We start from the raw sequence: 13912 nt of genomic DNA, 5'->3' as shown, positions 1-13912 counted from the left end.
TTACCTGTAATCCAGCATCTCTTGGCTACAAAATTACATTTTGATTGAAACGCTTTACGCTGAAAAGAAATTTCACCTCCGCCTTTCTTGCTCCCTTGCTCCGTTTCAGCGTATAATTATCTTCGCTTTCAAGCCAACACCAACTTCTTCCATTCGCTAAAATAATTCACGCTTCGCAACCGAACGTTATTTTCATTCGTTACGTCGAACAAATATAAATGCCAACGACACGAATGTAGCGTTTCTGAGATTTATAAAGTGGTAAAAGTTAAACGTTGAATCGTTAAATCATAACGCTATACGCACCAATTGTATAATCACAAGTTTTGAACATAATCTACCTAAAATGGAACACCATCGGCCGCGTCGATCATTCTTCTTTATGAAGTTTTTCTGTTTCTAGTTGGAGAAAGTTGTGTGCCCGTTCTCGACAGTTCTGGTTAGATTGCTCTTTCGCTGAAAGTATCCTCGACTCGACTTTCGTGACGATTTTTCCAAGAGTCTCGCTGGCGCCCAAGTTTTTCCGATTTCGAATGTTTTTATCATCTGTAAACTCGGGCCAGTGCAAACGCGGCAAGACTCTCTTTACGTCTCCAGATTTGATTGGATTACTGGAACTCAAACCGGGCTACGTGGTAAAGGCACAGGAAAATTGCACTCTTTGAACTTTTCACGTACGATACGTGTCCAAAAGTCCAACCTTTGCCACCACTGATGTAATTCGATACACCTTCATCCGAAAAGTATTTTTTGGCCAAACTAATTTTATCAGAGTACGTTATTTATGTGTCTCGACTTGAATCCACGAAAAAACACAATTTTTTACGACATATCCACCGTTTATTTTTCTCGCAAATATCCTTGTGCGTATAAACGTAACGTATAACGCAAGTTTATGCCAATTTCAATCACGCTGAATCGCCAAACCCGTGCGAAACGTATTCCACTATTTTCGATAATCGATAATCAATTATTCAATGAAAGGAATATCGTAACGAAAGAATATCGTAAACACGTGTGACATCCGCGTTCATTTTCCATTTGGTACGGACGATTTCAGTCTGCACTGGCTATGATGCGCGCAAAATTATGAGAATAGCTGCGTTTGTCCTTAAGTTTGCCAAGTTAAATTAACTCCTTGTAGCCTAATATCGATTGTCGCTGGTTCTAACAGCGAACTGCTGTGGTACGCAACATGGGAGCGAACTCACGTGCGATTTCACTGAAAATTGATGATGCTGTTGAGACTGTGCCACCTGGATGTTAGCATCCATCGAATAAATACTCTTTTCTACGAGAGATCTTTGTCAATCTCTGCTGCGCGATCGACGAACGAAATACGTATCTACTTATCAAAATAAAATATACTTCCAACTGTATGTTACAAATAATTCGTCAAATATCGTCAGACTTATATTCTACGTAAATAGCGAACGTCGCAAGTTGCTAGGTAAAAGTCTCCGTTGTAAATTGGAAAGCGTTTCAGATGTCGCGAGTCTGTCGCAGATCGGCGCCTTTGTTACCAGTATCGCATAATTAATTTCGACCGTGTTCGCGTAGATGCGTGTAATAAGCCAAATCCTCGATGTTAACGACAGTCGTACGTATGGTAAGGATCGTGAGGAGACGGCGTAAATACACTAGAACGAGCATGACACGTAGTATAAGGAAACCGCAACATACGCAGGAATGTGAACTTGGCACCAAAAGGAAACCAAGATTATGCACATCGGTGTAGAAGCATTAAAACGAAGCATAAACCGTGAGCCGACAGTCTGCATACGCCGATACACAGCCAACGTTACGTAAGCTTCGGTTACTTCGCTCAAACCCTCGAAATCCTAAGCACTTTCTCGCGATTTCCAGCCTTGATTAATGCCCGTGGAAGCGCAGTTTGTTCTCTGCCGTTTAGTCCTGCCGCCACCGTGTTCCAGCCTTTACTTTACAGAGTTTCCCTTCTCAGCTACGTGCTCTTCTTACGGAGGAACGTTAGCGCTGCCCCATGCTACGCCTCCCTTTTCCAGCAAGGAATTTTCTTCTACGCAATTGGCGCGAGGTGAGCTCGCATCTGTTATTCAACAGCATGCGTGCACAGTGTGCAGTGTACATTCAGGATGTACATTAAGAAGTTTATGCCGAGACTGCTTGGGAATACGCTAGATGGATTACGTAACGTATGCACGTTATTCTAACCAGCACTCCAGCTACTATGTAATACTTCGATCGACCAACTAACGATATCATCGACATAAATTATCGCGTAGTTGCATTTCGATTTATACACCCTATACGCTCTATTATTTCATTTAAATCGATTTTGCATCCATCGAAGTTGCATCCAACTTCTTACTTTACGTGTTTATTATTTACTTAGTTATATCTTACGTGTACGTACGTATACCGTTGAAAGTGCGCCAAACACTTTATGTATAGTAGGTAATTTAATATTATCCGAGTGTCGCTAGGTAACGTAATAGCCACGTAGATCTCTTTCGTATGGCGGATTACTTTACCTGTTAAAATCTTGAACGAGCTTGCTCAAGAACTTGATATTTTCCAGGATAATAGTCCCGTGAGCCGCGAGGCCGTCATAAATCGCAAACGTTTTCAAGAAACTTTCTCGTAGATTTGACAAAGCATTAAGTAACTTTTCCCCTGCTCTTCCGATTTCTATATATAGTTCTCTATATAATAAAATTCGACGACGTTTCTGATCGGTTTTCGAACGAGAACGTACGTACGTTCTTTAATATTGTTTCTTCGCGCGTCCGTGCAAAATGCATACGTTCATTCGATAACAGAAAGACATTTCGAAAACATGTATCGCAATTGTCAAAATTGTCTCGTAAATTTCCAGAGGAAAGTCGCAGCCTCGACGCGTGTTGAAAATGTCGTGCTCCTTCGTAAAATACTTGGGACGAGTTGGCAGGATGCAGTGTACTTCTCTGAAATTAAAGCGAGACAAGTGTATTTTGCCGAGTTGTTGTGTTCCTGACGGATTCCATAAACTTTTTCATCCTTTTAAAAAGAGACTTCAAGAGACATCCTACCCGAGAATTTCGAAATTTCCGTAGCCTTTCTAATTTAACGAGATCCTTTGTGCTGAACTGGTGCGCGAAAATGCTTAAAGCCTATGATCTTCCAGTAGCCGCAAATGCGAACAATACCTAAAGCGATTTAAATGAAAGAAAAATACGTATCATCGTATAAAAAATACGTACAATTTGTGATTATTCCTTTACAACAAGAAAGAAAATATTCTCAGACGCAATATATATCGTGCTTTTTATTCTAAACCAATGATCGTTCATCTATCACGATAAATCATGAATATTTAGCTGACCTGTTAAATATTTATGTATATTGAATATTTATAGGTAATATGAATCAAAATAATCAATAATAATACTTCGAAATCCTTCTTTATTATATGTATTTGCTTTGATCGTTCAAGATTCTTGATATCAATCGTTAGATATCGACGTACTTATTTAAAAGCCGTTCTATTAAATTTTTATCAAGACTTGGCAATTGCTATTCGTCGAGTACCACAGGGTATCGTACGATATGTTTCGCGTACAGTTACGACAAATGTGAACAGTATACAGATTATTATTGGTGTACTTAATAAGAATAGCGAACAGTTGATAATTTAGGATGATAGTTCGAATCTAATTGCTCTTTGAAAACTTTACAACCGAAGCCTGATTGCGGCAATAACTTTTGCCGAATCGAACTGCGCTGCTCTCTGATTCTGTTTATTCTGTCAGGGCAAGTTGCAGAAACTAACGCGGTGTCCCTAGACGGAATCGTGCAGTCTCTGCTCTGTCCTCTTTCATCCTTCCAATGCGTTTCTCAGAAAAAGAGGGTAAGTGGACTATTCTTGTCCTCGGAGATTGGTGCTCGACGGAATTCTGTAAGAGGTTGTTTTGCGACAAGACCCATGGCCCTGGCAAATGTCGATCGACGCTTTGGACAAGCCATAGGAACTCTACCTGCCTTGGTCCGTGTCCCGTTATTCCGACAATGCAACGTCTACAATCAGACGCGCGTCTAAACGTTGCACTCTCGACACTCGACACGAACGTACGACGAATACGGTCTTGTTACGGTTGAAAACTTTTGCGAATTATTCGTGAGATTTCGCCTATTTACTTAGAATCGAACGAAGAAAACTGTGGGTCGTTCGACGCGGTAATAAATTATTCGACGTTTAACCGTTGTCCCAAAAGTTTTTCTATCTTTTCCGTCCTCCATTGGCTTCGATATTAAATATTAGTAGCGAAGTTACTACCGCGGTGATTCATTAGACGTTCGACTATGTAATCGATATAGAGAAAAATAGGAAAGACAGGATAAGCAACGAAAGACGAGGAATGGTGAACTCTCGAGACAAGCGAGCTTTCGTCAACAAATGAGATTAAATTCGATTCAGTCAACGTCGGGAGTAAAAGCTGACCGTTCTTGTTGCCAATACATTTGCAACGACAGAGACTCGTCGCCGCTCCGCAGCTGTGGCTTGCTACTTTTTTCCGTGGAATGCTGATGGTCGTTTTCACTGAAAAATGAGTGCTTCTTGCAACGCGCGGCCGTTCGTCGAATCGCCCACCGTAAATTAGGCCGAGTCGCCGCGGAACGTTCCGAGAAAAAATATATTCGAGGAAAGGAAAGGCGAAATCGCAGAGGTGTTCGTCGAAGGAACGCCCTCCGGCTCCGGTTACATGCTGCAACGGATATTCGAATTTTCTGCCCGATACTTTGTATAAGCCTTTCCAATTTTCTGATAGTCGCGCCGAAACTGGGTAAATTCGGTATGTGAACTCGATTCTCTTCCGCCATGGATAAATTTCTTTGAAAAGTAGCGTTAAATTCTAGTTCAAATTGATAGAACTTTATAAACATTGACGAACGCGTTCCATCATCAAAGAAAATATAAATGTAAAAATTTATATTGCGATATGTTTCTTTTATTTGAATATGTTTAATCGTCGATATCGTGTATTCGTATATTCGCGTATTGACGTTTCGCACGATCGTACATCGAAATTTCATCTATTTACATACTTTTTATAGATGTCGAAATATTTATCAGTAAAAAAATATGCTCGTTGACGGATACGTTGACTAACTTCGATGCGCGCGATCATCAGAAGTTTAAATTAAATTGTCCCGTTGATACGTAATAATTAATGTATTATATCGAATACGCCCTTAATAATATGCAATAATGTTAATAACTCGATTAAAATTATTTGTATTCCATGATTTTCCAGGGTATATCGTGATAATTTTCAGTATCGGCAAACCACCTCTAGAGAGAACATAAATTAGCAAATTAAATTAAGGGGGTGTATAATCGTAGCAATTACACGAATAACGTCAGAAATGTTATTAAATCGCTTTGTACGCTAATGACAATTACGATGTTTACATCGTTTGTATATTTTATACGCCACCTGTGAAGTTTCTAAATATCGTATAGTCCAGGCTACCTTCTTCAAGACGATCTTCGAATGCCATTGAGAAATTTGAAACGACCGTGGCGTAAACTTCAGTTCTTTGTTGGTTAGATGACTAACGAATGTATAACCACTGATAGTATATCTTCTTCGTTTATTCAAATTAGCTCATTTATTTACGTTCCAAATACTCGGTAACTTTTAACGATCCAAACTTGATCGGTCAACTATGCAGGTAGCTTTAAAACAAGTCGGTTCTAAGGATGAAATTAAAACACATCGATCGTCGCTAAAAGCCATTTTATTACCTTAAAAGCAAACATCGTAGAAACGCGAGAAACTTTTAAAATAGTTCCAATATACCTCGATCTTAAGGTTTGAACCCATCGAAGACAAAAACTTACTCGTGGGTAAATAAATTGGTCGGATAATTTTAAAAAATGTGTTTCGTCGTTCTTTGACAGACCGCGAGGTTCGCCTGGCGTAATCCCAACGCGAAGCTGCCACCGTCCAATAACGATACGACTAACCGTGCGTTTACGTTGCTGGTGATGGGGGAAATTTCCTCGACAATACGCAGCCACGTAACTTTCAATCGGAACTCGGAAAATTCGATTCGAAGCAACGCACACGTTCCCATATACATTCGGCAGCGTATTCGATTCCCCCTGGTCGGAGCGCACGATAACAACGCGTTCCTCCAACTATTTGGCCAAAAAGTTGGTCGAAGCATCGTAAAGTGGAACGCAGCCGTTCTCAAATTGATAACGTGCACGTGCACGTTGGTACGCGCCTCTCCAGTGTACAGTGTACACTGTATACACCAGGCGGTACTCCTACGAGCCTCTATATTTGTCATCCCCGAACAATTCAGTCGGCTTATCCCCTGGTAGCCGATTTTCTCGGCATTCTGCGCCATCCTGCCGCATTTAGCAGGCAAGAATATACGCGTGACAGAAATGCCATGGCGTTGCCCCGGGCCGTTACTCGTTGCAAGTATAAACCCAAAGACACACATAAATGCGAGGAACACGAGACGGTAGGAGAGAGCCAGACCCGATGAACAGCCAACGGAGTAGATCGAAAACAGAGTCGAGCGCTGTTTAATGAAACTCTTATATAAACTATCGTACGGGTAGAATGCCACGTTGTACCGCGCGCGAGCTTTTCTTCCAGTTATTTATTAGTATTTCTCTTTGTCGTTTAATGCAGCGTCGTCGACGACGCGGTGTACTCGCGCGCGTGTTGAAGAATGAAAATGTGGGAAAAAATGTGTACAGCATCCTTTGTACTCTACCGATTCGTAGCCATTGTTGGAAATTTCGTAGGAAATCGATAACGATATTTGTTTCGATAAACGCGCGCAATTTCATTAAACAACGTTGTACGAAAGCCAACTCGTTACGCTCGAACTAGTTGCTAGTAAAACTAGTAAAATTCCTAGATCGAATCGACAATTTTCATTTCGTTCTTTGTAAACACTTTCGACGCGAGTAACGGTTGATAGATAGTGGTATATCTTGCTTCTATATTTGATCTCTTTGTTGTCGATGCTTCCAATTTTCTGATTGAACGTCGACCTCGGGAACAACGTGATTTCACAGTCTCGTTACAATCGATTATTCGTAAATTCGGGCAACGTCACCGACAGACCTTGCAGAAGTAGCTGATAAGCGAAAGAAATAATCGGTGAACACGCGTAGCTTCCCCATAGGTTAATCAAAATGTGTCGTGACTGATTTAGTTCGCAAGGTAATTCCAGGCTTTTTGCTTGTTACAGGAGAACATCCAGCGGCCATGCAACACGGCAACTCGAGCAACAGCGGCGCGGCAACGAGGACACTCGCGTTGCTCCTGTTGCTTCTGCACGCCGGTTCGTTCGCGAGGTGACTGGTCGATCACGAAGCCTTCCTCCAATAAGGACACGAGCAAACATCGCTTTTCCTTTACGTAATCGAACAGAGGCAAAAGACGAAGAAGAGAAAAAGGGAAGCGAGCGAGACCGAGGAAAGAAGCGTCGTCTTTACCAGCAGCAACCACCTTCAACCCTTTATATATCACCCTCGATCTTGCTTTTAACCGAACAGCGACGAGAAAGCAGCCAGGCCAGCGACCATCAAAGAGACTCCTAACGAACGAAAGCTCCAGTGTATCGGGCATCTAGTGACCCAGTGGAACTGACTCCTCGCTGCTTCTGCTCTCCGTGGATGTATCGATCATTTTAGCTGGTGCAAATCGTTTCCATCTGGGGAATAGTAAATCTACGGTGTCTCCGAGACCGATCGCTCGGAAGTGGCCACTTTCCGTTTCTCTTTTGATATCCGTAGATGTTTCGAGTCGATCACGACGACGCGACGCGAGTGAAACAGTTTTTCAGTGGTGGTACTTTGTCCGAGAAGACGTTGAGTCAGTTCGCTTGTAACGCGGCGCGTACGAACTCGCGGACGTGATTCTCCTTTCATTTCGTGCAGCAGGAAGAGGGGAAACGAGTCGAGCGAAATCTCGAGAAGAGCAGGACTCGACACATGTAAATGGCTATTTAGTATGATGCAGTTGGACTCGGTGCGATCCAAGGAACTCTTAGCGTCAGCGATAATCAAGGATCTGCACGGCTCGTTCTCGTAATTAACGAGTACAACGAGTAACTGCCAAGTTGGATCACTGCCACGTTCTTTCGGTAACGTTCCTTGCTATTGCCGTGTTGCGAAACGAAACGAAACGGAACAAAACGAAATGAAACGCGCACGCCCTTTAAATCGTTCCGCATTAGCGAACGATGGCGAAGTTGTGCTTTAAAGAGTGCGACGAACAGCGTCGAGTTTGTCATTAGAACAAACGCAGAGAGCTCTGTACTCGAACGATACCCAGAGGAGACGAACTTTTGTTCCAGAACATCTTCGCGTACCGATCGATCCCAGTCTCGTTAGATTCGTAATACAAAAGACCTTGTCCGATGGAGAATATTCCCGACTTGTGGAACTTGGATTATTAAACCTTCGGAACGCACATAGAGATCTTGCTTTGTATTTTTCTTCGAGACGCGTTGTTACTGTTACGCGATAGGGTTCTTTCAGTCAAACGCCTTATCTTTGATCGGAACCATTCAGAAAAATGAACCACGGAACACTGTGTTTTTCTGTTCGTAACAGGTTTAAAGTTTACGACTAAATATTTTTTCAATTAAACCACACGTTTCATTTCATGGCGAGGGCGAAATGAAATTAGGGGGTGAACGCTCTAACTGTCTCCCTCTCTCTCTCTTTCTCTCTCTCACACACACACACACACACATGATTAATTGCAACTGGCAATATTTCTCGATGGAGCGCTTTTTGCAAGAAACACGGTCAGATTCACGATACTCGAATTTTTCTATCGATAAATTTCAATCGAACGTTACTTGCTCGTGAACGACGTAGCGTTAATTTACATATATAAATCCTAAGAGGAAATTTCCGAGTAGAAGCTAATAAAATCGTGCATCTAGGCGTCGGAGTTAACAAAATGATCGTTTCCACGAACGCTTGTAACCCAATATCCTCGATTGCCTCTTTATTGCTGGTAATGCCGCATGATTGCCGGCCTACCTCGTCAAAAATGACTTATTTTTGATCGAGAACGTACACGTACACGGGCATCTAGAATTTGCGAGTACACGTTAATGTTGTCACGACAAAAGACGGTTCCTCATGAGCGCTACTTGTACCGTGACAATTCCACATGCAGCCGCAATAATTTTCGCGATCAAACGGCACGTAGCAGCACCTGGTTTAATAGTATCGCCTGACAGTGACAAACGACCAACCTGCGAAAGGAACAGAGAAATTAATAGGTGTTGGTGTATCGGTGTGCCCTGCGTCGCCACGCGTCCCTTCGTTTCGGCTATCCTTGTGCCACGAACCGGCAACTTTTTCGAACAATCGATTCGAGGTATAAGAAAATTTGCAACGCTGCATAAAAGTTGCTCGATTTTTGCTCGTCCGTCGGGCAAAAATGGAACGGATCGCAGTTACAGTCTCGTTTGAAACGTGTCGGAGGAAGAAAGGAAATTCTTCGGATTCGTGTCAGTTGACAAATTGCTGGATTATAGCGGTTCGTGCTATCTAATGTGCGTGGGATAAGAATATATCTTCTTTTTATTAACCCAGAGGTTTTACGGATTCCCACGATTTTCTGTTTGTTCCTATCGGCGATGGGGGATCGGATGAACTGGTGCGACGGCAATATTTATGATACTTACTTTTGGGGGAAAGCTTGTTAAGTGCATTAGACTGCAAATATTTGTCGATAGTAACTTGATTAGCCAGCGCTCGGTAGAAGAGCTGCTACGTTTAGATTTATGAGCTAGATATGATTAAAACAGATAAAAAGAAACCTGTATTTGACAAACATTTCGTCGTTAACTATAAATTGTCCAAAATTCAATTTTAGTAAGAGGATCAGCAAGAAGCAGTTAAACAGGATTTTTTGTTTTTTCCAGATTGATAAACACCGCACGGTAATTTTTATGTATCGCGAGCGTATAATAAGAGCAAAAAGTAATTTTTTTTAATTCGATGAAACAGTGTTTGAATTACGAACGTATAAATAGGATAATCTATGTATGTAACTAAAATAACAGATACTTCAAGTGTTTTTTATATTTCTCAACACAAAAGGTTTACAAATTAAAAAAAAAAATGCCCAAAATTATATTATGGAATTAAAGTAAATTAAATTGCACATTCGTAGAACCCTTCGGATTTTCTACATCGCGTTCCTAAAATTGTTTATTTTCGATTAAAACGCTTTGTTTGTAGCTAAAAAAATGTCGAATAACGTTATTCGAACCGTGTTTCGCTTCCAATTATTCTCTTTTCTGTTTTCTCATTTGTAATTGTTCATTTCTGGAAGATTTTTCATAACAAAGTGAATTTAATCGAAAATTGTTCTACGACTCGCGAAATTTTTGCTTACGAACATTTTACATAAAATTTCATAGAAATGCGGTGGTCGTTTTGCGGGGCGAACATTTTCGTAGCCGCTTTTGTCCCGTTTACGATATACTGGCATGAATTTCTGCATTTTTCGTGTAATTTTCGTTTCGCGTAATCTTTCATTTATATTTCCTACATGGAAATATTTGGTTTCGTTGTTTCCAAAACGATCTAATGATCTTTTCTATGTCGTTTGAATTACAACGATACAATAAGTTTGCATGCTGCCATCGATAATAAATTATTTGCAGTTAATATTCGCAAACAAACGAAATAACTTTGTCTTTTTCGTTGTGCGACGTATATTTAATTGCGAAAAGGTTTATTACAACGTTGATGAACTTTTTAATCACTTGCGCGTTATTTGTACATAGTGCAAGACAACTGCCGTATTCAAAGTGCGCTTTGTAACTTTATTTCGAAGTTAATTACGCGCTTTTCTTTGTGAAATAAGTCTGTTGCGTTGATGTTAATTAAAATTGTGTTTTATTAAAGAGACTCTTTCGGTAAATTTCTGTCGTAAATAAGCTTGAAATTCATAGCGAAATCATGAAAGAAAGATATTCCTGTCTATGTTATCATGTGAACGTTTGAAGAATGATTAAAATTATAGATCAAAACCTTATTCCACTTACATTACGTGACAAGATAAACGTCGAATACGACAATGATGACAAGAAAAAGCAGGAGTCTATCTAATGAGACAAGCAAAATAACAATGTGGATATGGAAACAAATGAGAGGGGAGACTATCGTGCGAGTAAAGGAGATAGTATAAAAGGCAGCCTGTTGTAACAAGTAGAATAGGAAACTATCTGACGGACAAGTAGAACGCGAGTACGCTCGAGGTTAAAGTTAAAATGAAATATTTCCTTATTATCTCTAAATTGTAAATAAAATTTATTATATATATATATATATCAATCGTATGGCGTATTAATTTTGTATATATCATATAATTTATTATTTGTATACATATGTCGATAAATTTGTTACATGTACATAACTCTTATTTTGAATCGTCGAACGTTCTGACGAAGATCGTGCAAACATTTATTTCATATGCGATACGCGTGTGCACGGAAACTTTTACATTCGTTGATTGACATTACATATCGTGGTGAAACGTAAATGACGTTCGATCGACAAATTCATGAAACCGATCCGAAAAGAAGCACGAGTTCCCTAGCATCGAGAATAACGTTGTCAGAACATCAGTTTAGTGTCCATCGCGCTTGCAACGATATGCCAGTATCGTTGATAGGAAAGTCGAGAAATTCGAAAGTACAGCAGCTCGAGCAAAATTTTACACGGTAATACGCGCGTATATCAGTGGTACGAGAGTATGGGAACGCGTTATTTCGCTTATCCTCAACATGCATTTTATCAAGCGTAAACACGAGTCGCGAATAATTGGAAACGCTTATGCTGCTGGAAGTTGTGAACAACGCAACGTGGTCTTCGCGGATTCTTGGATAAGAAGCAACATATTTCCCATGCTCCGGGATCCACCGTGACCCGAATATTACGACAAAACCTCACGGCACGGTATTCCCTTCGAATACCGGAAGCTAGAGTTGCTGCTTTTCTTTTGGCTTGCGTTCGCTTGAATTTCCAGCAGACAAATATTTAGAACTCCATCGAAGCGATGGTTCCCTCAAAGTCCGCCGATCGACTAGTAGCAAAATCGACGAAGCGCATCGCGCACGATCAGTTCGTGAGTAGTTTTTCCTAATTTTACGAAATCCTCGAGCTTGCACGCGGCTAACGATACGCACGTCGAGATGATCGGTCGAAATACGTCGATATTTTTACAAATTTTACAAATTTTATCAATATTCTATCTGCTTTCGTCGTTCGATTGCCCGCAACCGTTTCTATATATACGTTCCCTTCAATAAAAATATTTCCAGCGTCCATTGCAAGCAATAATTTGCATTTTCGAGTAATTATAATTTTGTAACGTAAACCATCGGTCGTCTTCCAGATATCTCCACCGATTATTCAAAAGTTTCTCGTAATTCGTCCACTTTCGTAATTCCTTGTCGATAACTAAAAACGTTACGTATGTATTTCGAATCGTAAAACCTGTATACACTTCCACACGCGGTATGTTAAAGTAGCGAAACAAAAATTCCAATTTTTTTGCAAAATCTCCGGGCCGAAAAAACATTTTTCAAATCACAATATATCAGGATAGAGACACAAGAGAGAGAGAGAGAGAGAGGAGTTTTGGAGGGTGGGGGCGAGTGTTCCTCCGATAAATATTTACTGAGCTGTAAAATCGCAGTGAAAAGATAGAAAACAGTTCGAACGTGGACGTCGTGCATCGTTCGAACAATCAGAGCTCTGTTACGTTCCGCTTCACCGACGTAAAATTTATCCACAGATCCCTGAAAAAGTATCCGCGCGAGAAAGAAACGAATTCCATTTGTCTGGCACTCGTTCATTCCAATATTCCACAGTTCGAATCGAGTCGACCGGTTCTCCATCGAATCCGAGCCGAATTCGAGAGATATACGAGAGACCAGAGTTACCCAACACACAGTTTACCGTGGCAGACCGTTGATCTCGGATCGACACACGAGACCATCACATATCCGTGTACGTATAATAGACTAGATAAGTTCTAGTGCTAGGCACACTGCCGCTCGCCTGCAACGAGTGATCCGCGCGAGTTTTCGAATCGTCGCGTTTCCCGACTTCAAGTTTCCCGACGGACCGACTAGTTGGACTGAAACGAAGTCGTATTTTACGGGGGGGAGGGAAGACATCGAAAACGATAACGACCGCTCGCTACGCCGCGCCACCATGTCCGCTATTAATTTTACAATGTTCTTGATGTTACACTCGATGCGATTTCGCCAGCGCTAACGCAGCGGACACGAGCAACGGCGGACTTGATACGCTTTGAATTGATCGAATTCGAAGTAGAGAGCGCTTTGAAATATTGCTCGGAATTAAGAAGACTAGAAATATCGAAAGATTTTCGATACATCGTTTATACAAATAAGCGTTGGATCGTACGCCATTTATTTTAGACAGTTTGCGTTTTACTTCACTCATCGAGGAAAAGTAAAATCACAAGATGGATAGCGGAGTACGTTCTTGTATATAGTCTACCCTCGGTGCGAAAATTCGTGCAAACTTTTCAAGTAAAAGCGCTTTTTCGTCCAGACGAATTTTAAAGAAAATCTTGCGAGTATTTCAACTTGCATAAATCTGTACTTGGAAATATCGAACAATTCCAAGTAGATATCGATTAAAATTTCTAATTTCGAGCAAGATTCGAAGCTTTTCGATGTTTTGTAGCACCGCACCGGTTGAAATTTATTTCACGAGCAGACCTGAATCCGATGCCCATCGCTAAAGCCGACCGCACAGTAAACTGGTTCATTGTGTTCATCTGAGGTCGGGGAAACTCTACTTCAACGTGTTGGCGTACGGCGTACACCGGCACCGGCTCCGCGTCTCTCA

The 13912-nt window shown here is 41.1% G+C and overlaps 1 protein-coding gene across 1 annotated transcript in view; it reads left to right on the top strand.

The window, feature by feature from the left end:
- LOC117232821 (basement membrane-specific heparan sulfate proteoglycan core protein-like) overlaps nt 1-8590 on the top strand; it is a 128125-nt gene extending 119535 nt beyond the window's left edge. Inside the window, exon 6 of the mRNA XM_033492506.1 lies at nt 7240-8590. Within this exon, the coding sequence (XP_033348397.1) occupies nt 7240-7349 (110 nt within the window). The 3' untranslated portion in view covers nt 7350-8590. The remainder of the gene's footprint in view (nt 1-7239) is intronic.
- Nucleotides 8591-13912: the final 5322 nt, after the last annotated feature.

The sequence above is a fragment of the Bombus vosnesenskii genome, unplaced genomic scaffold (assembly GCF_011952255.1).
Source record: "Bombus vosnesenskii isolate JDL3184/JDL3185 unplaced genomic scaffold, Bvos_JDL3184-5_v1.1 scf7180000013293, whole genome shotgun sequence".
In the NCBI taxonomy this organism is placed as follows: Eukaryota; Metazoa; Arthropoda; class Insecta; order Hymenoptera; family Apidae; genus Bombus; species Bombus vosnesenskii.
Note: the sequence above shows the minus strand (reverse complement) of the source record. Positions and strands in the feature narration are given on the sequence as shown.